Source organism: Momordica charantia, assembly GCF_013281855.1.
Source record: "Momordica charantia cultivar OHB3-1 chromosome 3 unlocalized genomic scaffold, Mcharantia_2.0 BLBB01000003.1, whole genome shotgun sequence".
Lineage (NCBI taxonomy): Eukaryota > Viridiplantae > Streptophyta > Magnoliopsida > Cucurbitales > Cucurbitaceae > Momordica > Momordica charantia.
The window spans coordinates 19,315,542-19,342,369 of NW_028275161.1; the positions used below are offsets into that span (position 1 = coordinate 19,315,542).

At 34.2% G+C, this 26,828-nt stretch overlaps 3 protein-coding genes and 1 long non-coding RNA gene across 7 annotated transcripts; 2 read left to right on the forward strand and 2 right to left on the reverse strand.

The window, feature by feature from the left end:
• Nucleotides 1-2,354: 2,354 nt before the first annotated feature.
• LOC111010687 (verprolin) lies at nucleotides 2,355-6,337 on the forward strand. 2 transcript variants are annotated; one of them, XM_088121927.1, is made up of 6 exons: nucleotides 2,355-2,480; nucleotides 2,920-3,274; nucleotides 3,393-3,551; nucleotides 4,099-4,250; nucleotides 4,380-4,539; nucleotides 5,960-6,337. In XM_088121927.1, the coding sequence occupies exons 2-6, from the start codon at nucleotides 2,960-2,962 to the stop codon at nucleotides 6,176-6,178; spliced, it is 1,005 nt and encodes a 334-aa protein (XP_087978053.1). In that variant the 5' UTR covers nucleotides 2,355-2,480; nucleotides 2,920-2,959; the 3' UTR covers nucleotides 6,179-6,337. The 2 variants fall into 2 exon arrangements, with proteins under 2 accessions (XP_087978053.1, XP_022139884.1); XM_022284192.2 differs by lacking the exon at nucleotides 2,355-2,480 and having other exon boundaries at nucleotides 2,524-3,274.
• A 657-nt stretch (nucleotides 6,338-6,994) lies between these two features.
• On the reverse strand, nucleotides 6,995-18,589 carry LOC111010804 (RNA helicase family protein). Of its 3 annotated transcripts, XM_088121882.1 has the most exons (23): nucleotides 18,328-18,588; nucleotides 18,087-18,231; nucleotides 17,870-17,944; nucleotides 16,606-16,695; nucleotides 16,384-16,463; nucleotides 15,641-15,710; nucleotides 15,464-15,549; nucleotides 14,595-14,664; nucleotides 14,384-14,479; nucleotides 13,701-13,803; nucleotides 13,294-13,340; nucleotides 13,098-13,181; nucleotides 12,969-13,022; nucleotides 12,024-12,124; nucleotides 10,318-10,408; nucleotides 9,567-9,731; nucleotides 9,338-9,427; nucleotides 9,054-9,125; nucleotides 8,667-8,765; nucleotides 8,391-8,477; nucleotides 8,170-8,223; nucleotides 7,637-7,716; nucleotides 6,995-7,360 (listed from the first exon to the last, which is right to left on the reverse strand). In XM_088121882.1, exons 1-23 carry the CDS (start codon nucleotides 18,426-18,428, stop codon nucleotides 7,213-7,215), a joined length of 2,088 nt encoding a protein of 695 aa, XP_087978008.1. In that variant the 5' UTR covers nucleotides 18,429-18,588; the 3' UTR covers nucleotides 6,995-7,212. The 3 variants fall into 3 exon arrangements, 2 of the variants coding, with proteins under 2 accessions (XP_087978008.1, XP_087978009.1); XM_088121883.1 differs by lacking the exon at nucleotides 12,969-13,022; XR_015789817.1 differs by lacking the exon at nucleotides 6,995-7,360 and having other exon boundaries at nucleotides 8,391-8,499; nucleotides 18,328-18,589.
• Nucleotides 18,590-22,693: 4,104 nt separating this feature from the next.
• Nucleotides 22,694-24,352, reverse strand: LOC148212525 (uncharacterized). Its single transcript, XR_015789611.1, has 2 exons — nucleotides 24,212-24,352; nucleotides 22,694-23,044 (listed from the first exon to the last, which is right to left on the reverse strand). It is a non-coding gene; the product is annotated as an uncharacterized LOC148212525 (long non-coding RNA).
• Nucleotides 23,515-26,170, forward strand: LOC111010969 (Peroxidase superfamily protein). Its single transcript, XM_022284569.2, has 3 exons — nucleotides 23,515-24,125; nucleotides 24,242-24,442; nucleotides 25,442-26,170. The coding sequence occupies exons 1-3, from the start codon at nucleotides 23,841-23,843 to the stop codon at nucleotides 26,021-26,023; spliced, it is 1,068 nt and encodes a 355-aa protein (XP_022140261.1). The 5' UTR covers nucleotides 23,515-23,840; the 3' UTR covers nucleotides 26,024-26,170.
• The last annotated feature ends 658 nt before the right edge of the window (nucleotides 26,171-26,828 follow it).

The window sequence follows — 26,828 nt, forward strand, 5'->3', positions numbered from 1 at the left end:
TCTTTTATTATTATTGTAATTATTGATGGTCAGAATGCTAACATAACTTTACATAGTTTAGAAGTTATAAAGATGTTGAGTAGAGAGGAATGTGAATAAGGCTTGTCAGCCTAACAAACTTTGGAATAGTAGTTGGTAAAAAATGAGAACCAAAACATGTATAGGAAGGCCTGTCAAACGCAACGAGACCTATTAAGACTAGTCTTATAACCACATATGCATACAAAAAATAATAAATAAATATTGTATACCTCACTTACCATACATTCATCGGTTCAAACATTATATCTTTATAAAATTACTAAACAAAATATGTTTTTGGTGGTTGCTTTAAATGGTATATATTATCTAATTGGAATTTGACGATATTAAAAAACATTATTATTATAAAAAATGACTTCTTCAAGCTCATGTATTAATGTTTCCATTTAACTATTTTTTGTTATTTCTTCTCTTTTGAAAAAAGAAATAAAATATATGTTTGGTATCTATTTATTGAAAAAAAAAAAACAAGGAACGAACTGTTTCCTATTCTCTCAAATATTAAAGTTAAAAAAGTTTATGTGAAAATTAATTTTTGAAAGTAACAGTGTACTTTTATTTATGTATTTGAAAACTTAGAAACCAAAATTAAACAAGAAATTTTGTTTTTGTTCTTTCCCAAATTTATATACAGTTTTGGAACTTTTTTTTACGAATAAGAAATGAGAAACAAGAACGATTACCGATATCTTATATTTTTTCAAAACTATAAACAAGAAACATGAAAGGAGAAATATGAATGGTGCCAAACAACTCCAAAGAAAGTAACTTCCAAACCTAAACCTGAGGATACTTCAGAATCTCTTTGATTGATGATTTGAGAACTGAATCATTTCTTTGTATGTGAGAATTTGAATTTTATCGACATGAGTGTTTTATATAAAAAAAAATCCCAACTAATCCAGATTCAATTTAAACTTTTACTTTAAACTAAGTAATATTAGAACATGTAAGTTTTTAGGAAGATAATGGGTTTGTCACAATCAATGATATATAATTAATACACACAATTTCGAAAAATCAATTTGAACAACCCGGAGTTGTATTCTTAGCCAATTATTTAAACGGTTTCTGAATTATACATAATGAATTTTGATTTTTCTCAAACTTGTATTTGTAATAATATCAATTTAATCCTCAAAATCACCATTTAGCTTAAGAATATCTTATTTGTCTATATATGAAACAACCTTTACTGATTCTTTGACTTGTACTGTTAATTATTTAGCTGGCCAGACAAGCTGCTAATAACTTCCATATATTTTCACCAAAAGAAAACTTCCTTTTATAAAAAAGAATATGTATATATATATTATAATAGTAATAGGGATTCAAATTTCAATTTCAAATCTAATTTGATAGCAAACATGTCAATTAAAATGAATAATTAATTTAAAATCAGTTTCATAAAATAAAATGATAAAATGATAAATATTATGCTAAATTAAGTGATATCATTTCTCTTAATGTGGGATCAAAGAACCTCCAAATTGTTTTTGGATTCTGTAATCCAAATAGTAAAAATTATGAAAACAACTTTTTTATGTTGGTAGTATTTAATTATATTTTAAAAGAAAAAGACTTTGATAAATACATTATTTTATGTTATAAACTTATTTCAATTTTTTTGTTAAAATTAAAACATGTAAAACATAATATATTGTAAATTATATAATATTGTAAAATACTAATTCTAACAAAATTTATACATTTAGGTTAATAAATTAATTAATAAAACTAAATATTTGTTAGGTAATTAACAACTTACAAATATATTGCAAAACACTTTTAGACATTGATTACCATTTTCATTTTACCAGAAATTTAAATGTTCCAAACATTTGTTTTCTGATCATTAATTAAACGCACCCAAAAAATTCCTACTCAGGATTATATTAGCAGGGGTAAAAAATATTTGTAAAATATACTTATCCAATAACCGCAATAAGAAAATAAGAAATTGCGGGTAAATGCATCTTGGTATATTCCTCTTTCCACAAGGCGAAGATGAAAATGTTGGGAGGAATTGTTTTTGAAGTTTGAAGGAGTGGAGAAGTTGGTGGTGCGCAGAGTGAGAGAAGTATTTTGATTTTAAAAAAGGGAAAGGGGGACCAAGAGACCTAGTCCTTAACAATTGCATGCAATAACTGGCATGGATAAAACCACAAAAGCTGTCAATCAAAATGGCAAAGATTTTCTGAGATTTGGCCAACGACACAGTTGCCCCAATGCCCATCGCCCCCTCCTCCAAATCAAACCCCATTTTCGTTTTCCTGCGACTCAAACCCAACAAAACCCACTTTTTTTTTTTTTTTTTACCTCTTTTAAAATGAGAAAAAAAAAACAAAGTTTGCGACAAAACCGAGGGAGAGAAGAGCATTTCAAATAAGCGCCTGAAATTCCGTGCTCTCTCGCTCTCGCTCTGCTTGGACCGACGGGTAAGAAATCCCCACAAAATCCACCTTCCTTCCTTCGACTTCGCGCCACTTCTTCTTCTCCTTCTGAATTAAAATTTTCCAAATCCCTAATTCCCCACTCTCGATCTTCTCCGATTTTTCCCTTCCCTAAATCTCGGTGTCAATTTCTAAATTTTTCCCTTTTTTTATTTATTTTTATGATCATTAGATTTCGATTATACCCGTTTCACACATAAATATTTTCTCTGTTTTTCATTTGGAAATTCTAGATTCTATTATCAATTAATAAATTTGTTTCTTCGTCACTACTACCCACCCAATTCCCACCCCAGCTGGACACGATCTTTCTCCCCACTTGCAATTAGATTTAAAATCCAATTACTGGATTAATTATTTATACATACAACACCACGACCACGAGCTTGTATTTCATCTGATCTCTTTTTGTTTTGTTTTACAGGGAAATGAGTAATATAAGAAGCTGGATTAAGAAGTGAGCGATGAAGAAAAGTCAAGCAAAACGACAGCGAACCCCGAAGAGAGGACCTGGTGTTGCAGAGCTCGAGAAGATCTTGAAGGAGCAACAACAAGGCGGCCAAGATTCCGGCACGAATTACCAGCCGCCGCCGTCTTGGCCGCCACATCTACTGCCGTTGCTCCCAAATCTTGAACTCCTTTCCGGTGGGCCCGAAAAGGCCTTGTTTCCAACAACACCCGTCCTCGGGGACAGTACAAAATCGTCGCTGCCTGTTCCTCCAGATTTTTTCCCTAATTTCCAGTCTTCTCCTTCCGCTCTCGATTTCTATAATTCATTGGTGAGTACTGAGTGAGTGAGTGAGTGAGTGACACAATATTATAAATTTCAAAATTAAAAATAATAACTTTATTGGGGAAATTATTATTAAATATAAAAGTTTGCAACTTTAATTTCAGGTGAATAATAATAATATTATTCCAGGCTCTGCGTCAGCCACGTCATCGGCAGCAACGGCAACGGCAACGGCGAGACTGTTTCATCAAATAGAGCACCCTTCAAGCCAAAGATCTACTCATTTCAGCAACTTATGGACCTCACCAGAGGAACAAGAAAAGGCAAATACTTCTTCACTAACTCTTTTTTTAATTACAATATATATTTCTTTCTTTTACTTCCCATATCACCAAATTTCAAAATGTCCAAATTTGTATAGATAAATTTTCTGTAATTAGTTTCATTTTGCGAAAATATAGATTAAATATATGTAAGTTTTCCACCGCGTACCCTAAAAGAAAATATTGACACTATTTTAAAAAATTAGGCTTAGAAACAATTTAAGTTCTTAGTCTTTTTTTTTCCTTTGAATTAGGCTCAGATTTGAAAACTCTATATGGTAGATAAAAATAAAGAAAAATATAAGTTTAATTTTTAAATACATAAAAACCAAAAAATTAATGGTTATGAACAGGGGTTAAAAGTTAAAACACCTTAATTTGCTAATACATCCATCCATCCTTCCCTTTCATGAAACTATATAATGTATGGATGTTAGTGAAATGGTCTTTTTTATATAATTTTAATATGATTTTGAAGGGTTATATTATTATTAAGCGATGAGTATGAAAATAGAATAAATATTAATGGGTAAAATTTGGAGTACAGATTGTATGTTCAAAGAGGCCTCGAGCGTTGGGAGAAGAGATGAGAGGTGGAATAATGTTGACAATGAATATGAAAGAATCATCTTCCTCTTCTTCGTCTTCCTTGGAAATTAATCGAACTGCTACTCCTTTCAATTTCGATCCAAATCTCAGGTCAATTCCCTTCTTCTTCTTCACTTTCTATTTTTCAAATCCCTATATATATATCGAATTTCAAACCCAAAAAAAGAAAAAAAAAAGTTTATAATTTTGGTTAATTAGAATTTGTTTTTGTGTGGGCAGAGTTACAAAAAGGGGTTTTGGTGGGCAGTTAATGAGCTCCACAAGAAGCAGTCAGCTGCAAGCAGAAGAAATTAGCAATTTCATGGCATTAGGACCTTCTTCTTCTTCATCAGCTCCAATTCCAAATGAATTTCCAGAGTTCAATTTCCGTATCGCCCAAGTAAGAAAACCCACCATGCCCATTGCCCCGGCCCCCATCAAACTTTAATTTTCTTCTGTTTTCAGAAAATTTCCTTTTCCAAAATGCTTCTTCCATCCTTTTTATTTAACCCTAGCTAGATTTGATTTTGTGAATTTTGGCCTTAAAAAGTTTTATTTTCTTCCATTAAAGATTAAACCCTAGATTTGATTAGGTAGCATTATTAATACCCTCCTAATTAAAATCTAGCTATACAACATCTTCTTAACAGCAAAATCAATAAATCCGACCAAACAAAATGCTCCAAATCCAGCTAGCTAGAAAAATTCTCAAACCCAAATTGACAATGTCTAATCTAACACCAAAATGTTTACAAACCTACCCAACACAAACACTTAACGTAGCTACAAAATTAGTATCTGAGGGGGATTTTTTTTTATTTTTTCTCTCTTTATTTAAATGGCGAGCTCTTGCATAAATGGTTAGGTTATTAATTTCAACAGGTAAAGTTTTCATCGTTTTGAAATTTTTTGCATAGCTATTATAAGCTGCTAGTCAATATTATATTATTTTTGTAGATATAAGTTTTTATTGTCGTGTCATATGTTTTTTTTTTAATAAATATTATTTTTAAGTTTTCATCCTTTTGAAATTTATGGTTAGCAACACAATAATATTTTAATAAATATAAAAAAGAAATTCTAGTCATGTTAATTATAAGCTTTTTTAAGTTAGTTAAGCTTAATTTTTCATCATTTTACAAATTTGTGGTTAGATAAGTATTCTTGTGGATAGACAATAATAGTTTTGTGGACATATAAGTTTTTCTGGTTATGTTATATGCTTTTTACTTGTTTAAGTTTTCATCATTTTAAAAATTTGTGTTGTAGTTATAAATATTCTTGTGGTGGGATAAGTTTTTTTCTAGACATGCATGCTAGAGGTTTTTTATTGGGTTTATTTTAAATAAAATTTTCTAAAATATTTACAAACACACATGTATGTTTTATAAAATTAATGACTAGTATATATCATATATTAAAAAATAATTATTTTTTAGAACTTATTAACCGATGATTAACATTATAATAATAGTAAATTAGTATTTTCTTTTTAATTTTATATGATAGTGAACCTAGATTTTAATTTTGTAATTATGGATATATTAGTGTATTTTTTTAATTGTCCTTTTAAAAATATTTTTTTCCAAATTATGCTTGGATCACTTTCACCCTTCTACATTGTTGAGTTTTGAAGCCATTCTGTCTAACCAAAAGAAAATTTTGTCGTTGGGTTTAAACATTTATATATATAACGTTTTTTAATTTAGTTTTGGAAGGATATTAATTTCACCCCTCGCCACTTATTATTAGAAAAAAAAACGATGAAAAAGTTATTAAAAAAAAAAAGAAAATTTACGTGTGGAGAAATGATTTTGAAGGAAATTATGGAGGGTTCGGAAAAGAGAGCAGGAGGAGGAAGTGGCTCAGTTAGATACAACAAAATTATGTTTAACTCCTCTTTCCATGAGTCAAAGTTAAAGGGCAGCAAAGAAGCCGCTATCGGCTCCTCGTATAAGGGCGCGGTTGAAGCCGGAGCCGGAGCCGGAACCGGAACCGAAGACGAAAGAGATGGCGTGGACCTCGATTTGAAGCTGTAAGTCTCAATTTTGGGTATCTGTGTTGTACTGCAAAATGCAAACTCACTGATCAACACTCTTAAACTTCCCCATTTAGTTTTAGTTTTAGTTTTTTTTGTAAGGGGAAGACATTTGGTGGACACTTAATTGTTCCAGTATATGTTACTTCATAGTTTCAAAGTTTTATGGTCTTTTTTTTCCCTAATGAATGTGTAATAGGTAGGAGATTTTATACCACCACAATACTTTAAATTAACTCTCACGGTTGAATAAGTCTAAAAAAAAGTAAAAAATGATAGATAATTGTGAATGTAGATAAATGTATGGAGGAGAGGAACGATGAGAGGTGGCTACCGGAGGAAGAAAAGGTATAAGAGAATAGACTATATTTCAATTGAGCATAGTTTGTAATGGAGGCGACTCGAGCGCAGCAACAATGGGAGGAGAGAAAAAAAAAAAAAAAGAAAGCATGCATAAGCCAAAAACATGAAATAAATTCTTATCTTAATCTGGAAAAGTGTAATTTATCCTTTTATTTTTAAAATTATTTTAAAATGTTTATTTTTGTAAAACTATTTTAAAATATATATATATTTACAAATATAAAAATTTTATATGATAATCCGCTAATTTACCTAATCCACGGTCGAACTCAATGTCGATTGACTAGTCACTATCATCTATTCAGTAACTAATTAACCTAGATATTAAGTTAATTACTATACCTTAGTAGCAATGGATTTATGTTCTTTTTACTTATTTAAAATGATTTTTTTAACTACTAATTTTGTAATATTTTATCCCATTTATGGTAGATTTGCTACTGCTCCTTAAAAATATTAATGAAAATTCTGTTAATTTGTTCAATCGCATTCCATATTTATGTTTACAAAATTTCTAATAACTATTTAAATAGAATCGTTTTACTAATGAGTGAATATCATTAGACAACTATGCAGTTCACCCCATAGAACTCTTAACTTCGAAGATTTTAAATCTCCCAATATTTGTTGAGATTGACATCTTCGTCCAGCAACTCTTAAATAAATACAGTATCAGTGAGGCATATGGCTGAGCTGCCTGTACTGGTAAAAATGGGGAGCGGCCTCCGTTAACCATCCGGGATCTATGGTGATGACATTACGCATATATTGTCGATCGGTCGACACGAGCGAATGATATATGACCCACTTTGGATTAACTCTGGAACACAAAAGCAAGGGGAGCTTAGCAAATATGATCAGATTGTTACTTCCCAGTTTCAAATTTTTTTCATATCAACTTCTATTTTCAGTTTTTGACTTCACAGTTTCTTTTCCAAAAAGAATCTAAAACAGGTGAATAGAGGGATGGTGTTCTTGCTGAAAAAATTTAACCATGAAAAAGACGAGTTCTTCGACCAATATGGTCGAGCCAACTGCCAAAAGTTTCTGGAGAATCTTCTGGTAATTTAATATCTCATCAGTTGTTGAAACTAACCTGAATAGCACTGAAGAGGGATGGATATAAACTTCTTGAGAGCCTCTGGTAGTCTTGTACATTCCATTGTGACTGTATGCCTACAGACGAGAAAACTTATCAACTTGTACTGAAAGGGACAAATTGATCAATTTCTGAATGTGCTTAGAGATGAACTGGTAACAGAGGGATCAAACTTAATCAAAACTCAAAAGTATGGATATTTATTAAATTAGAGTCTAGACAGGTTAAGATTTTTATGATATGTTGTTAATGATTGCAGCGTGTTAAATCTTTTCTTCTCTTCTTTTTTTTTCTTTAACTAAGAAACTAAGTTCATTTAATAAATGAAGGTATCAGAGGGAGATCTAAAATTCTAAAAAATCAAATTTTAGATTTTTTCTACATAGCGTTTTGAGTATAAACAGACACTTCAAAACTTGAAGAGATACTGATGGGCCAGCCTTGCATCTGCCGATAACATATCTCCATTTAGATAGATGAAAGGAAGAACATAGAGAAACAAGAGTAAATTAGAATGGGAAATTGCTCACCTCTAAATGAGAAGCATTAGCAAAAAATCCAGCAGTAACCGCTTTGCGTACAGCCTGTTTGAAGAAAATGAAAAATATTATTATTTTAATCAGAAATTAAGAGTTCTGAAGTAAAAATAAATACTGAACACATGTTTTGAGAACGACATGCTCACTGCCTCATGCCTCCCAAAATGCACAAGTAAATATAAAGTTGACAGAAAAGTGGGCCAAAAACTTACCATGGTATCTCTTTCACATGATTTCAAGACGATGCCTAATCTCTGAGCTATTCTTCTGAGTTGTTCTCTAACTTCGATAACTTTTTTCTGCACACAATTGAACTTGGAACTACCATGACAAATATTTATGGAAATAAATTTGTATCAGACTATAGATCTCTCGTTCTCTCTCTCTTGGAAGGGGGGAAGGGGGGGTTACTTAGTGAAAGAATTGTGTACTGAAGACAATGAAGAAATATCTTGAATGCTCTGTACAACTACAACTTTCACACATACCATAGCTTGATAATTGATAAAGTTCTTATGACACCACTGTGAAGATTTATTAGATTGAAGAAATCCTTTGTACACGTTAAGAAAGGTCACATGGTCACCCTGCATACATCAGGATAATTAGAGTCATAAGTCAAACTAGATGCATTCATCTGCGTTTATGCATAAGATGATAATTGAGAAGCAAAAGCAACTTGTTTCGGATTCTCAACACAACATTGACCCACTCTTCAAACTAGGATTGTTACATGAAAATGCTACTGGCAAGAATTGATGAATTGTAAGATCCATGATGGCGCTCAGTAAACTTTACTGGATATCAGTCACAAGTAAAATAATGGTCTTTATTCCCTCATTAATATAACTTGCAAGAAATTTCAGCACCAGTACCTCAGCTGCAGCAAATCGCAACCTTGCTTCATCAAGCTCCTTTTGTGCTCCCCTACTAGAAGTCCAAATGGACTGCAAGATGACATCTTAATCATAAACATAAATTATCAAGCAGAATCAATCACCCGTTAATTGTGGTTAAATTTTATATTAAGTAAGCTTCTAGAAAATGAGAAATTTTGAGGCATTTAACAGTTAATCACTTGTACTGCTCAATTCCCAGGTATGAGCTTGGGGATCATTTATGACATCCTACGGGAGCATACAAATGAATAAGAACTTGCCTGGATTGACAGTACAGCAGCAATCGTAATGATCTCCTCTGAGCACCCAAGCTCACCAGAAGCTAAGATCATTTTTGAGATCATTGGCTCCTGTAATTTGTTTTCAAATGGGAACACACATGTTCAAGAATATAGTATAAACATAATATCACACATAAACTCCAAACTGCTAAACGATTGGATGAGATTATCAGCTTAGAAGAACATCATCAATGTACAAGAAACGTACAAGTGGAATCTCTGCAACTTGAAACCCAACTGGAGAAGTAAGCTTTGCATCATCATCCAAGACTCCAAGTGAATAAAGAACTTCTAGTGCCCGAACCATTACTTCAGGAGATGGAGGTGATGGCCAATCAAAGCCTAGAATATTGTCAATCCCTAAGGCTTTCAACTGAAATAATAATTCATGATTACGATCTTAACATAGCAAAAAACAGTATTCAAGCAGAACTATCTGAAAAAAAAGAAAGATCTCTGCATTGTATGAACTTCATGTACACTACATCAGGTGTATCGAGCATGTGTTCAGCCAGATCATCATAACCAATAGATTAAAAACGCTAGTGTGAACTATCCACACTAGTTTGAACAAACTACAACTTAGTCATAGTCGAGTACAACAGAAAACTCCTCCAAAGCATCATGAAAATTGGATAATCAACTAATTGATGGATATAAATGTTAGCATCTCAAAGGTAAAATGGCATCATCAAGATTGAAGCTTAGAATACACATATACAAGATGATGGATGGAAATATTTTGGCAAGGGTGGAGTAAACACGACATATTCTGGTTATTGAAATTCAGGTCCTGAAATATTTATCTAACAAGCATTAACAACATTACCGTATCATTTTACAACTTCTAATACATAATTTTTGTTATGGCGACTAACTTCATATCTTCCTCATCTATCAGCAAAAAGAAACAACGTATGCCATTACAGCAATGAAAGTACTACAAGAAGAAAACTTACCTGAATGACGCTGGAAACAAGATTTGATCTTTGCATTTCAGGAATACCCTCAGCAGGCATGTCATTGATGAAATACTCTTCTGTATACAGTCTGCTTGAATCCACAGAAAACGTTGTATGAATAAATTAATAGACAGACAAGTGTGCAAATGGAAGTAATATAATAATCCATTCCGTGCAGAGCAAAAAATGTCATAAAAATAATCTCCAAAAATTGGCCATAAAAAACTAATAAATTGTTCAAAAAGATTGCAACTGCAATGTGTTCAAAGGAGGATCAGAAATAAATTAAGAAAAGATGGGAAATTGAAAAAAATAATAATAATGAAGGGCATAAAGATTAATTAAACTAAGCTTGAGATGGCCCGTGGCAGACTATGCTTGTGCCACTTCTAATTAGATACAGTTTTTGAAAGATAAGCATCAGTAAGTCATGGTTAAGCAGGAAAAAAAAAACAGTAATTAGAGTTGCACTTATTTTAGTTCATCATGACAGTATCATGCAGAAATTTTTCCACAAGTATTAATGATGTCCACTAATTATGGCAATCAATTGGCAATCAATTGTGACTTTTATATCATTCTATCATACAGTGCAATAAAAAAGGATCATCTTCCTCAATTTCTCTTTGTTTTGGTTGCCAATTAAGCAAAATAATCTCCTGAAAGGCTTTCATACAAGAAGATATTAAATTCAAATCAATTGCCTCCACTACACTGAATGTATTACTCTTTAGCATAAGGAATGAGAAGAAATAGCTAGTTTGCTAAAGATTCTAAGCTTTTCCAGAGGTCTTTGGAAATAGAAGTGAATCTGTCTAAAACAGTTACGACTGCCATTAACTTCAGTAGAAAAAACTATGGATCAAATTTTCTAATGGAATAAGTCAATGGTGTCTAAAGGGGTAGTGTTAGACCTCCTATCAAACAAGTGTACGTGAGAAAGAGGGGTAGAAAGAATGAGGACTAAGTTAGTTCCTATTTTTATGGGATCATGTTATAGTGGCTATTTTTATGGTTCAGTCATGGGTCAGTCTTTTAGTTCATGTTTTAGTGGGTTAGGCTGTGTTTCCTAATTTTATGCATGGTAGGGTAGATTCATGTGAATAAACAGAAGTTGTTGGTGAGAGAGGTAGGCAATTTCCATTCTGGAGTGAGTGTCCAGTAGAGTGAGAGAGTTGGAAGTCCTCTCAAATTGGCTCTCTTAAGTTGTTATTTCCTTTTTTTTTCCTGATTTGAATTGCAAAAATACTTATCAGGTAGACTTACTGTAGCTCAATCGATCCTCTAAAGCATTCCCAATTGCTACCTACTCCTACTTAATTTCCTAATAAGATAAGTCTGAAAATCATTATTAGATACAGCCTCTCTTTAAGTGTCCCAAGACATATTTCAACAAGCCTTATGACTTGTTTACAAGATTATTTTTAAAAAGTTCAGCTATGTGATTGAATGCAGTTTTGCCTGGGACAATTTCAAGCAACCAGACATCTTTTATCGGGGAGAGACTTGTTGATTCCATTTTAGAAGTTGACAAAGTGCTCACAAGGTGTCATGTCCTTGACTGTCAGTTGAGTACTACAGGGAGTGAATACAAAAGTGAACATTACCGCATTAATGTCTTGACTGTGACAGATTAATGAACTGAAATAAAGGATAGTAGGTGATATTAACATAAGTTGTTACTTAATAGCAAAGATGAAGACCTGTAACACTTCCCAGGTCGAATTCTTCCAGCCCTACCAGTCCTTTGTCTAGCTGAGGCCTTAGATATTGGTGCAATAATAAGGCTTTCAATATCTGATATCTACAAAAGAGGAGATTAATTAAAAATTACATTTCCAGTGCATCATCACCTATATGATCCACAGAAAGGGAACTTCACTAATAAAGATGGTTAAAATAGTCTTTACTATCCAAGTCTTCGACATAACTTTTAAAACACATCAAGAATATATAGCATCAGTAATGGCCAAAATATTGATTCGCATTACAAAAAATTCAACCAAGAAAATGGGAGGAAGCACAACTTTTTGCACAATATACAGACAGTGAATCTTTAGACACATTATGATCAGTGTTTTCGAGGCGCAAGGCGCACCGCGCACCGCAAAGCGACAAGCCCTTTGATCGCCTTGAGGCGAGAGGCGATACAAAGGCGACGCCCGATTGAAGCAAGGCGCACCTTAATAAATAAGTAAAAATTATATATATAGTGCATAAATTACCTTAAAAAAATTAATACCAAAATAGTAATTAACAACCAAATTCTATAAGTTTAGTTCCAAATAAAGACAAGCAACGGTGGAGATTGATGGTGGTGAAGGCTTGAAGCCCGTGAAGGTGAATGTCGAGAGGGAGGGGAGGCAGAGATAGGGTTTGGGTCGCTCAAGGAAGGTGTTTTAAAAAAAACACATAAAAAATTAAAAATAAATAAATAAGGCAGATCGCCCCCTTGAAGGAGGCAATCGCCTTGCCCCAGGCGACAGGCGCGCCAAGGCGCCCAAAGGCGAGCACCCGATTGAAGGCGCTCGCCTGGGCACCTTGCGAGGCGCACCTGGGTGAGAACGCCTTGCCTCTCGCCTGAGGCGAGCACCGGGGTGCGCCTCAAAAACACTGATTATGATGAATTAAATGAAAAACGAAATTACTGGATTGTAAAACCGCTGCTTAGAGAACCCACTGTCAACAACATAGACAATGCCCTGCACAGAATAGAAGGGTCCAGAGTGAGGGATTGCCAAGCTATAGGAAAGCCTTTTAATAAACCCAAATCTAACCTCGAGAGTTAATGATGTCTCTGCTATATTTGTTGAAATCACTACTTTCCTCTTCCCCCTGGGTGTGGGTGAGAACACAAGCTCCTACAGCATTTTATTCAGTATGTGCGTAGACAACTGTAATGAGTATTCAATATAAAGCAAGACGTCAATTCGTCCCACTAAGATACAAGGTAACTTGTTGGTTGGCACTAACCTGCTCTGCACGTGAAAGCCCAGAGTACAGAGGCAAGACGATCAATTCTGAAAAAGAAGCATGTAATTTAGTCCTAAAATGAATCAAAAACTGCCATACGCATCAACCCTAAATAACATCATGAGTAGTTTTTGAGCAGAGTTCAAACTGTTTGCATCATTTATTCTGTACCAACAACCAAACATAATAAGCAAACTGTAAGAAATTGGGTTATGAATTTATGGTACAAGATTAGACTATTATCTTATCTCAAGATTTTATAAAAATTGTAGGGATGGTGAGATCCTGACAGGCATCCAATGCTCATGAGGACACATGATAATTATTGCACTATTTCAAGTTCTAAATGCTACATGATCAACAAGTGTCCACAGCTCAAATCTAAATAGAGGGTTGCATGAACGGACCTGATTTTTTTCGATCATTTCGCTCTTCTTCTCTAAGCAATTGAATAGCAGAATCAATATCACCTTGGCCAGTGAGAAATACAAGTATATCACCTGGAGGTTCCTAAGGAACAAACATAAATTTTAACAAAAATATTGGTTCAATATAAAACATTACATTATGGTATGGTTTAAGGAACACAAAATTTTCCACCAATCTGGAGAACTTTCATATGTCATAGAAATGTCAATTTAACTTCGAAAAACCACTTCCTACCGATTAGCACATTAACGGTTTGCGCTCGTTGCTGGAATTGCAAGGTTCATATGCTAGAACTGATATTCTAATATGTTCAACTCCACTCTCACCACTCTCACCTCTCTCAGATGAAAGTTTCATCTCTCTAAAATCAGTCAGCTTTTGACTAAATTGTAGAATGCATTCATGAGAAGATTGCCTACATATACTTTCTTGTGCAACAACCTTCATATCCTTGAACAGGTCATACAGATGCCGACCAAAGCATCCAACTGGCAGTAATCTTATACTAGTCTAGTTCCCTTTGTACGCTACTTTTTGAACTTTGTCTTTAAAATTAATTGTGTATTATTAAAAAATATGTGCCAGCTATAAATATTTTAATCAGTTCTTATACTGATAAGTAGTTATAGTTAATAGTAATATACACAATCTCAAAGGTCACCTGTTCATGAATTGACAATACAGTTGAAACAGTAGACTGGACATAGTTTGAAACAGGCTCCTCGAGGTAGAAGATTTGTACATTAAACCCTCTTCCCTGAATGTCAAAAATGCTTCAGTTAAAATTTCCATATGATATGAACTTGCATCTCCCAAATTTAAAAGTATAGAAAGATGACACAATGGTATGAAATCTTTGCCAATTCTTATACCTCAACTGAGAGGATGGCAGGTTCCACCTTTGGTTCAAGTGCCTCACCTTCAAATCTGTGACGCCTTTTGCTAATTTACAGCAAATAGAGATATCTGAATCAGTATTGGCTTCAGTACCCATTCTTACTGGTTGGCTAGTTACAAAAAAGTGCATCAAGCAATTTCCACTTTTAGTTTAACTTTGATTTATAAGCGACAACCAAACATGTCATTTGATTAGACGAGATAGGCAAACAAGATAGGAAAGTCATCCATCCTACTCCATCCTACTCAAAAGGAGTTACAAAAAACTCTCTGATCAAAGATCATGTTAGTTGTAAGATTTAGTTGTTAATTGGTTTCAACAGTTCTTTGTTAGTTGGTTATTTGGTTAGTAATTGGTTAACTTAGTCATTGGGGTAACATCCTCTATCAATAGAATGGTAGTCTCTTGTACTTGGAATACTTTTGAATAATAATAAATACTTTGGTTGATAATCTTTGAGTCCAATCTCTTAGATGCTAGGTTGCACAAATTTCTAACATTCATCCATCCTCCATTGGAGTGAATAACATCCGTTTAATACCACACCATCCAAAACAGTAACGCTGCATTGTATAATTCTACCTCACTGTTAAATATTTGTCTGTCAATGAATTGAAAGCATAATGGTCAAGGAACATTCTCCAGTGTGTGTGTGTATAACAAACCAAATATCGAGGTGGGGAATATAACATTTCCCTCAATTTTCAGTTTTAGCAAGGGCCTAAGAAGGAAAAGGCCCAACTGAAATAGCAATGAGCGGCTATACTTTTTGAAGTTAAAAACATACTGAGATTCAAATTTTAAAATGTAAAATAAAATTTAAAAAACAGAATAAAATAAAACCTGGGTTGGAAGAAAGTTGACATAGATTTAGCCTCAATCGTAGCAGAAGAGATAATCAATCGCAGATCAGGTCGCCGCCGTTGAATCTGGATTACAAGCAATTAACACACTTAAAGAATGTATAAGCTGCCAAGATATTGAAAGTACATACTTTGTCCTAATCAATGATTTTTGTACCTTTTTCAAGAGACCAAGTAACATGTCAGTTGAGATAGACCTTTCATGGGCCTCATCCACCATTATTACACTGAAATTTTCCAATGAAATTGTTTCAGTTTTTTACTTTAAAAATTGCAAGCATAGCATAATATGATACGAATTGCTCCAAAAAAAATAAAATAAAACACAACAACATCCTCTGTTTTGTAGACTTGGGAAGTTCGTGGAATGACCAGCAGAAATATTTAATAGACATTGGAAAAGAGACTCCCAATTGCAATTGAAAGCTTGAGAAACCAATTAAAGAATATAGGGCGAAATACACTTTTGGACCTTAGGTGTCAATTTAGTCCCTAAGGTTTAGAAAATAGTTCTTAATGGTCCCTTAACTGTTAGTTAACTAATTAAAATATGATATGGCAATTAACTTGCTAAGTAGAGGAAAAGAGAGAAGGAGAAGGGATGGGAAAGGAAGGGAGAGATATGGCACTAAAGCCAAAAAAAAGTTTTAAAAAAATGGCCAACTCAATTAAAAAGTATACATAAGCACATCTAATCAACTAACAATCAAATGACCATTTAGGACTATTTTCCATAACTCAAGAACTAAAAAAAGTCTTTTTTGAAATTTCAAGAACCAAATAGACACCTAACTCAAACCTCAAGGACCAAAAGTATATTTTGTCCGAGAATATATTAGAAAAACAAGGTAGAATTTCAACAATGAAACCATACCACAAAAAGATTTCTACATTCAATACCTATACTTGGTCAAAAGAGGATCATCCATCATTTCTCTGAGTAACACACCATCTGTAAGAAACTTTACCCTTGTTACATCCTGTGCTGCCAAAATAGGAAAACTATCAATATCCATGTCATAAGGAAAACAATTCCACAAGAAAAATAAATTGCATCTGCAAATATTGCGTTGAAAATTATAAGACTGAAGAGGGATATATTTAAACAAGAAAAGGCCTCACTGTGTTTGTAAGATCTTCAAATCGGATCGTATAACCAACTTCCTCTCCAAGCTTTACACCCATCTCTTCAGCCACCCTAGAAGCAACTGCCTGAGCAATAAAAGAAAAATGTTCAAGTATAATCTCTTTTCTTTTTTTATGAAAAACCAAGCTTTGATTAAGGCAAATAAAAGAATATGTGCGGGGCTATTAAAATGTTAACTTTAAGAAGGAAAAAACTACTACGAAAGGAGCCTATGCAAAGGCAACAACCCAAACATTAGAAAAAGAGCTCCAGTTGTTGATAACAAGAAACAAAGATGCTTTAAAAAATCCTTAAAAACCATCCTTGAGGAATGAAACCTAGCCATAGACCACGCCTCCTCTAAGGGCTTCCAAGCACTCTAAAAGTTCTCATTTTTCTCAAAGTCAAATGTTACATGAAATAGCAAAAAAGGTTGCATGTCAAAGGATCTCTCCCTTATTTCGGAAGGGTGGGTGATACATCACCTCCATCATAAAATGGCATGGTTTATTATGAGTCAATCACATGGCAAAAGTCCCAAATCGAGTATGTGAAATGACAACCCCAAAACATGTGATCCAAATCCTCCAAACTAGTATAATCATAATGTAAAGGAGAAATTTCATATCAAACTTAAATTGTTAGAAAGCTTTTTATGCTTGTTCCTTCCCCCAAGAGGGGCAAACTAGAAAAAATATAATTCATGAGTAATGTTAAATTCAATGCTAAGTTGATCGATACATCATACAACCCAGGAAGAAAGTGAGACAACAGTACAATTCAAAGGTGAAAAATATTTTAGGAGTTTGTTCAATCGGTTTATGTATCATATCCAGTGACTCATATTCCTAATTATGAAATAGATTTTATAAATTAATTATAATCGAATGACATTCATACAAAAAGGAAAAGAAGCGGGCTAAAGATAAAACTCCACCCAAGCGTTCCCCAATTGTTCATCATGAGTCATATTTTATAGTTCCTGAAAATAACAAATGGAAAATATACTTTCCTTATTGAAAAATGTGACCAAATGTACTACAAAAACAAGGAGTTTGGTCCATCAAACTTAACCTTGACATAATTCACACCATAAATTTATATTCTACTTAAAAGTAAGACTGCTGAAAGTTTCCTCGCATAAAGTAATTGCAGTCAGCGACGAGCTGTAGTAACCACCAGTGCAACATTATTGCGATGCAACTAAATTACATTGGGCTGCAAAATGCAAGCAACATGATAAGCAAACTAGAAATCCACCTGAACAGCCAGTCGTCTTGGTTGGGTGCAGGCAATTACGCGGCCACCATCAGCCCAACCTGCTTCTTTGAGGTACTGCACTTCGCAGAAAATGTTATCAGATAACAAAATTAACCAAGTCCATAGGGAATTACATCAAACTTCAATTTGAGCTTTGGCATCATTTCTTTCAGAAAAAGAACGAAGCACACGGATATAGAGACAAATAGAGTGAGACCTGAGGAATTTGAGTAGTTTTGCCGCTACCCGTCTCGCCAACAATGATAGTAGTGGCATGAGTTTCCACCAAATACAGAATGGCGGTGCGATACTTATAAACAGGAAGCCTCTGCCTCTGCTTCTCAATGCTCGAGAACCCAAATCTATTCCACAAAGACCAAAACGTAAAAACACGGGAGTGAAGAGAAATACGATGCTTAGCTATTGACACTGAAAGAGAAGGAATAAGATCAATATACCCCGATGAAGAAGAGTAAGAAGAAGAGAAGAAAAGCACGCCACCCTCTCCATCGTCGAGCAAGCGGGGCTTCTCAGTGCCCGGTTTCCAAAATTGCGCCATTCTTTTACTTGCCGATGCTCAAGTTGAGGTGAATACTGGAGCAAAGCAAAATGGGCAGTTGAATGTGTGACTGAATCGAGCAGGATCAACTCGATGAAGCCAACCTACGATTTTGGGTCGCGGAATGGGCTCCTGTCCTGGATGTTGGGATAAAAGTGGTAAACTGGATCAATAAGAAGAAATAAGATGGTGACAAACATAATCTTTTGATAATGATTTCATTTTCAATTTTTATTTTGAAAATTGTAGTTGATTACTCGTAATTTTTGCTTTTTCTTTCGCGTCTTTGAAAATATAATTCTGGGCTAATTTTTTAAGACTTTGTTTTAGTTGAGAACAATTTCAGTTAAGAATTTTAAGGGAACGTTATAAAACAAATAAACTTATTTTTAAAAAATAGAACGATTATCACACCATTTTAAAATTATGGACAGTAGTTAACATCGTGACATTTGACGATTCATGATAACAATATAGATTCATTTCCCTATCCATCAATATCACAATAGTATTTGTTTTTTTCATTTTTGTTTAATCTATGTTTAAGCATATAAAATAAAAAACCTAGATTCATACCTTTCCATCCTTATTTCCCTCCTGCGATTTCAACAAATTTTCGTGAAGACCTATCTTCTTGAAGCAATACAAACAATGTACATCATTTTCCAACTCGACTCACCTCCTACATTTTTCAACATTCATATATTCTGAACGATGTGAATGCTTTGTGGTATGACTCACCTCCTTTCTTCGCATCCTCTAAAGCAAAGCAAACCATTTCCAACACTTTATTGCTAGACTAACCTTCTTCAAACAATGGGAAGGTTTTCGAGAGAGTATGTAATTTGTAGAGTTTAGCCTTCCATGGCATGGTTCTATGAGTTTAGCATTTCTAACTAGGCAATTTCTATACAAATTTTAACATAAAAATAGTTTAAGTTGTTCGAAAAAAAGGTGAACTTGTGAATTATAATAAAACTTAAATCTAATCAAGAAGGTTGAAGCCCAAATAAATGTTTTAAGTTTCACCCCTGAACTTTTAAAATTGTTTTAAATAGTTAGGCTTTAGAAATTGTCTAATAAATTTATAAATTTTCAATGATACATCTAATATGTAATTGAACTTAAAGGGTTCAATATATCTCCATAACTTTCAATTTTTTATTTAATAGATTTTTAAATTTTTAATTTAATGCATAATAGATCCTTGACCAATGTGATACCTTTAAAGATTTAAAGTAATTGAAAATTCAATACTATGCATTTTTAAATTTAAAAGAAGAACATTAAAGTTATTATGGTCTATTAGACAATATTATATTGTAACTTTATAACATATACATAGTTTAGCGTTAAGCTGTCTTGTTATTCTCTAAAGCCTGGAGGTTTAACCTCCCATCCCAATATCTAATATGCTTAAAAAAGAAAAAAAAATATATGGTAACTCATTAATCACCGTAATATTTCCATTACCGGACCTACCTTAGGCTCACACGAGACTTTACTCAAACTTCTTTTATCTTTACAACTTGACATCAGATTGACAAAAGTTATAATTTATTAAAGTTATTATGGTTTATTAGGTAATATAATATTATAACTCGCAAACATATACTTAGTTTAAGGTTTAAGCTATCTTGTTATTTTCTAGGAGCAGGAGATTGAATCTCTCATCCCAATATCTATTATACTTGAAAAAGGAACAAAATTACTATAACTCATGGATACAATTCAGACTCACACAAGACCTTACTCAAGCTTCTTTCATCTTCGAAGCTCGACATCAAATTGATAAAAATTAAAAGCAAAACAAATTTAGGCTCACACCACACGAGACTTTACTCGAGCTTCATTTTCGAAGGTCGACATCAAACCAAGTTAAAAACCAAAAATTCCTTCGAATCTTATTTGAAAAAAGTGGTGGTCAGATCCAGGCTACTCCACCGAGTCCTGTTAGGGGAATCCAACATACACGGCCCGTCGACTTTACCAAGCAAGCAGTGGGAGGAGTTGACTGTACACTTTTTAGAAGGCCCGGAAGCCGTCGTGGGCCTTGATCCACATTCTACGCGGCGCGTTTGTAGTAAGCCAAAGAGGCTGTTGTAGTGGGCCTTGATCTTGCATTCGTCCTCCAGTTTAGTAACCCAAGGGCCGTGAGAGTCCCCTTCGTCCAAGCCCATGGGCTAACTACTTGCTTGACAGAAGCGGGCCAGTTGGATTCAACCCAAGTAGAGTAGGAACTCCATCCCATCACTTTAATGCCCCCAACTCGGGTCACAAGCTTGCGCTACCAAGCCCGGCGACAGATTTTGCCACAGATTCTATAATAAAGCAGACCAAAAATTTTGACTGTTTCCGATATGGGATAGGCATTAGAGAATTTTTACTATAATTTGTCAATTTAATTAAACTATTATTTTTCATCTTTGATCATGATAGCTTATTAATCTAGATAGTGTATGAAATAACTATAGTACTCATCAATTAATATGTATTCTAAGTTTTACAAATTTACAATTCCTTTCTTTTTTTTTAATTTGAATTATAATTTTTGTTACTTTTTTTTGGGCACTTTTAACACCACTACTACAACATCTCACGTTTTTCACACTCTCGTGAAATTGGTATAATAAACTCTCACTTCAAGAGATTCAACTTTTATTTATTTATTTTGTTCTTGTAATGCATCCAAGTGTATTTTTTAGTTTAACAACATATAGGTTGAAGACTCAAATCTTCAACTTCTTGGTGGATCATATATATGTCTTATCTAGTAAAAGATGGTTAGGTTGACTCTTAATAAACTATGTTTAATATACATTGATGGGAAATTTAATAATTTCTAATTCTTTTTGAGGTAAAAAAGTCTAAAAGAATAGGTTCGAACAAAATATAAATATGCCAAAACATTACCATGTCTTCCACTGAAAATTTTAGAGACTTGTAAAATACTTTTTGCGATAAACCTTGAGTTAGAACCTGAAATTTATTTCATATTTAGTAATATGATCTTAGCATAAGTTAAAATGTGAATCTAATTGAGGCTACTAGGTTGATTGTTATCCTTAATAACTTTGTCTTTAAGGGAGAAAAAAAAGACCTACAAACTTTTTAGCTTATTACTTTTGAGTAGATGAATATTCTAACTTTGATGGGAGATATTATATTTGGGTGGGGAATCTCATGAATGGCTGAGTCACCCAACCCCCCACCATCTTCTACCATTACTTAAATTCTTGAAACTAAGCATTTTCTGACTTTAGTGCATCAAAGTAATCAAAATCATTCAGTTTCTGATGAATGACACAATAAAAACACAAGACAGCAAAAATCAATGTAAAGTATATAATTAAATCATTTTGTGAAATATGCAATAACATTATTGGATTTGATCCCTTCTGAAAGTCGTACTAGATTCCCTTGTTTCAAATTTTGTCTCTAATTCTGTTTCCTTTATGAAATCTAATCCTGAATGTGTCTGCCACACTCGCACAAAATGTTTACAATCTTATTATTGAAATTACATTTTCCCTGGAATTTAATAAACTTTATGAGGAAAGCAAAATGCAGATGCTTAAAACTTTGAAATATGAAGTAAAAAAGATATTTAAAACATTGTACTTGTGTATCTGAGATGTGCAGTGTACTCGATGTTTGGCCCATCATCTACCAATTAACAATCCAAAAGATTATTTATTATAGATATTATCGTTTGAAGTGCATTGCCACTGAAAAATACAACCTTTTGTTTTGTGTTGCTTTCATTACTGCCTTTTCAGATCCATAAATTTTGTGGTGCCAAATGCCAATTTAAATAGCCACGAGGAATGTGGGAGCGAGAGAGACAGATGACCCTACTTCAGCCCCAAACCCAAACGAGTACAAATTTTTACTGCATTTAATACACAATCTTACTATTAAAATGTAGGTAAATGTTGTTATTAAAAAAAAAAAGACAAAAAAACCCAAAAATGTCTCTCTCTTTTTTTTTCCCATGTTAACACTGTTGTTCTTTAGATTAAAATATGTTTTTGGTACTTAAAAACACTTTTTTTTTTCATCTTACATTACATACCTCTATAATAGTACAATATTGTCCGGTTTACTCTTGATTTATAGTAAAAGAATGCATCTACGGAACCAACAAACAAATTGTCACTACTTATAGATACCCAATAACTTTTCTTCTTCCGACCTACGAGGTATTTTACCATATTGAAAATGTTGATATAATTCCAAAAAGTGAGACAGTATCAAACTATAAGTAAAAGACAACATCTCTGTCCTATACGTATAACTTAAACTTAAAATAGATAATAAAGTACCATTTTAAGGGTATAGATCCTGTTTAATCTAACACAAAATGGTGGATGAAATCAGGTGGGCGACATTGATACATGATTAGAAAAAATGGGGTAAAGTAAAGTGAGTGAGGCCCCTGTGCCTGCACATGCCTTGCATTTATGAACATCACCACTCATGCTTGGCTTGGCTTGGCTTATCACTAGACTTCTGTCCACGCCCTCTCTCCGCATCAGCTTTTATCAGCCTTCCATTTATTTCATTTTTTTCAGTGGCTGCCAAAATTTATACCACCCCTTCGCGATAATACCCAACTGCAAAAATAAATACAATAATATCAACAAAGTATACTTTTCATGTCAAAATTATCCACGAGAATGAAAATTACAGATAGGATTCAGAGCATGAAAGTAGTATGCTTACAACAGTAAAACAGAAGTGATTCTATAATTGGGAATTATTTCACATTACAATGCATGAAATATGCATATTTTCAACATCCATGTGGCTACAGTTTATATTAAAAATTTTCTTGTTGAAACAATTCACAAGTGTGACTTGTACACCTATACTATGATGTATATTAGTCGTTCACATTAAAAAACCAAATGGTCTAATCAAGACATGTTAAAGAATGGTAGATTTAAGGACCATTGTTTTAAAACAGAAGCATATATATGAACTGCAAAATTTTGCAATTGTTCCAAATGATAACCCAACCTCCTACTCTTGTTCCTATCAATGATTAATTGCTATATATTCTATGCCCATTAATGAGAGGTGAAATGAGAATTGGTACCAAAATGGTATCCTCTAGATGCTACTGACTGGTCTTCATTTGACCCACAGACCCAGATACAATATAAAACTTCTGGGTACCCAAAAATTTCCATTTTTTTTAATATTTCTCTCTCTAGCTTTTCCCTTGGCCTGTTGGTTGTTTCTCTCTCTAGCTTTTTGCTATTAGTATTGGGTTTCACGGGTGTTGATTCTCCCCTTTTTTCTTCGCAGCAATCTGTCCTCCAACAACTTCAACTCCTGGGGTCTTCCCTTTTTATATTCTTCTTTCCACTATTCGTTCTTTGTCCTAAGCTGCTTCTTCTCTCAGTCATGCCAGCCCCTCCGCCAACTTCAATTTCTTCTTCCCCTCTCTCTCTCCTCTGTTTTCTCACTCTGCTTCTCGTGTTCCACCACACACCATCAAAATGTGCAGCAGCGGCAGCAGCTAAACGAGCCCCCGCCCGCCGCCCACGCCTGCTCTCCGTGGACTACTACAACAAAACATGCCCACACCTCGAGCAACTCGTCTCCTCCATCACCAATCAACAGTTCAGAGACGCACCAGTCTCTGCTCCAGCAACCCTCCGCCTCTTCTTCCATGATTGTTTTGTTGAAGTAAGAGATTAGAAAACCCCATTACCCCCACACGGAAAAATGCACCTTTTTTCTACTGCATGCACTGTGCAATCAATTTCAATTACCTGTTTTTTTGAAGCTCTTGAAAATGGCAGGGCTGTGATGGGTCGATTCTGATATCGACGAAGCCGGGCAGCAAAATGGCGGCGGAGAAAGACGCAGAGGACAACAAGGGGCTGAGGGAAGAAGGGTTCGAGAGCATCAAGAAGGCCAAGGCGTTGGTGGAGAGCAAGTGCCCTGGCGTTGTGTCTTGTGCTGACATCCTCGCAATTGCAGCCAGAGATTTCATCCACTTGGTGAGAGCCTCTGCCTTTTCTCTTTATTCAAAGAAATCTGGTCATTTTTCTGCCCACAAACAGCACAAATTAGGAAGGCAATGAATTGTGTTTGGTACAAGTACAACGATTTGATGTCGAATTGAGTTACTATTCTACTTGGAAAAAGCGAGAGATGGGTTCAGAGGGAAAAGAAAATCTGTATATGCAAACAAGAATCAAATGCCTAAATGAATTTCCCAAAATCCAAGAAAATTTGCCTTCCATTTTGCCATTTTCTCCATTGTTTGATTAGAAAACTTGGGTGATACAGGAAGCAAAATGACAAGAAGAAGATGCTTCTGTTTATAATTGGTTTGTAATTGTTTAACTTGGTCCACAGCATATAAATGTAGATAGAAAATTGTCCTTTCAGCTTCACCATTCTTTCGTTCACTGTGAAATCTATTTCTGCTAAAGTCAGATTCTAACACAGCCACACCCATTCACAATCAGAAACACAACCTAAAGAAAATCAAACATTACACTAGTCACTACAAAGAAAACTTGTCAAGTTGGTCATATAATTATATCTAATAGCATAGAAATACAATTGACTGCTGTCTTGCAACTTGCAACCAGGGAAACCAATAGATCCAAATCCAAATTAAGCAAAAGCCAAAGCTGATCAAAGTTCCATGTGCTTTTTTTTGTTTTTTTTAATCATATATAATTGGTTTACTACTAATTTGTCCTGCTGAACTCGTTTATTTAATCATTTATTCCTCTTCTCAATGATGTTTTAGTTATTAATCACCAACGTGTATGTTTTGTACATAGAAGAAATAATTGAAATTAGTTTCAGCTTATTGACCCTTGTTATAAAGGGGCAAAAAGGTAATTTCGTCCCATCTCATAAATTTAGATTTATTGGGCCGAAGCCCGTTTGGTTGGTGATCAAGATGCGGTTTCACAAAGCCCAATTTGATAAGAGTTTTATTTTCAATATAAAATAATTTCTGAAACTAGAGAGATTTGCAGGCGGGAGGGCCGTATTACCAGGTGAAGAAGGGACGGTGGGATGGGAAGATATCAATGGCGTCTCGAGTAGGTTCCAATCTGCCGCGAGCAAATTCCACCGTCGATCAGCTTCTCAAACTCTTCAATTCCAAAGGCTTGTCAGCCGATGACCTCGTCGTCCTCTCCGGTGCGCATACGATCGGATTTGCGCATTGTGAGAACTTCATCAGCCGTCTCTACGACTACCGAGGCACGAAGCAACCAGATCCGGCGATCGACGGCAGGCTGCTGAAGGCGCTAAAAATGTCGTGCCCTCGCTACGGCGGGAATACGGATATAGTGGCGCCGTTCGACGTGACGACACCGTTCGTGTTTGATCATGCGTACTACGGGAATTTGGAAGGTAAATTGGGATTATTGGCTACGGATCAAGCTCTGGTTTCGGATATGAGGATGAAGACGATGGTGCAGAATTTGGCGAAGGATAAGCAGAAGTTTTTTCAAGCTTTTGCGGCGGCGATGGAGAAAATGGGGTCGATTGGCGTGAAAAGGGGACGAAGACATGGGGAGAGAAGGATTGATTGTAGCATTCATCAGACTTGATGCCTTTGATGGCATATTTGAAAATAGTCCCTTTTATTTTTATTTTTTTATTTTTAGAAATACATGGGAGAAGGGGTGTTGCTTATGTAATTTTCATTTTAGAACAGCAATTGCTTTTATTAAAATTGCTAAAAATCGCATTACCAATGCCAGAAGTAATTTTGACTTTAATTTCGCATGAAAAAAAAAAGCATGAACTAAACTGATATGTTTATATTATATAAAATTGAATTAATTGAGATGTCGAATTACTTTTGATTTCTAAATAATTTTAGCATGTCAATGTTCTTCATTTACTTCAAATTATTACCTTTCAACTCATGTAATACTTACTACTGCTCGAACCTCAAGAGAAAAAAAAAGTAATATTGCAATGTTCTCCAATTTGGATAAGTTAAAAAAAAATTGCAAGAGCGGGATAACCTATATTCTAAATTAAAATTGATGTATTATAGTCGAAGTGCATGAATTGGACTCCGACACTCGAAGGATACCAAAATAATAATAATAAGAAGAATAATAAATAAATAAATAATTTATGAAGATGGAAAATGATTTGGTCATTCCCAGTTCTCGTCCCCGTCCCAAAATTAATATGGGAAAAGAAAAAAAATCAGAGCAAATCCCTGTGAGGTCTTGTTCTGCATGAAAATTTGACCTTTTTTCTTTTTCTTTTAATAATGGGGAGTCGGATGCCTTGCTCACCTATATCCAAGGACACCGTGTCCACTTCGAACTTTTGCCCATCAAAAAATTTGAACTTGGAACTTTTGACCCAGTATCACCACAAGACTCCAAGTTTTTG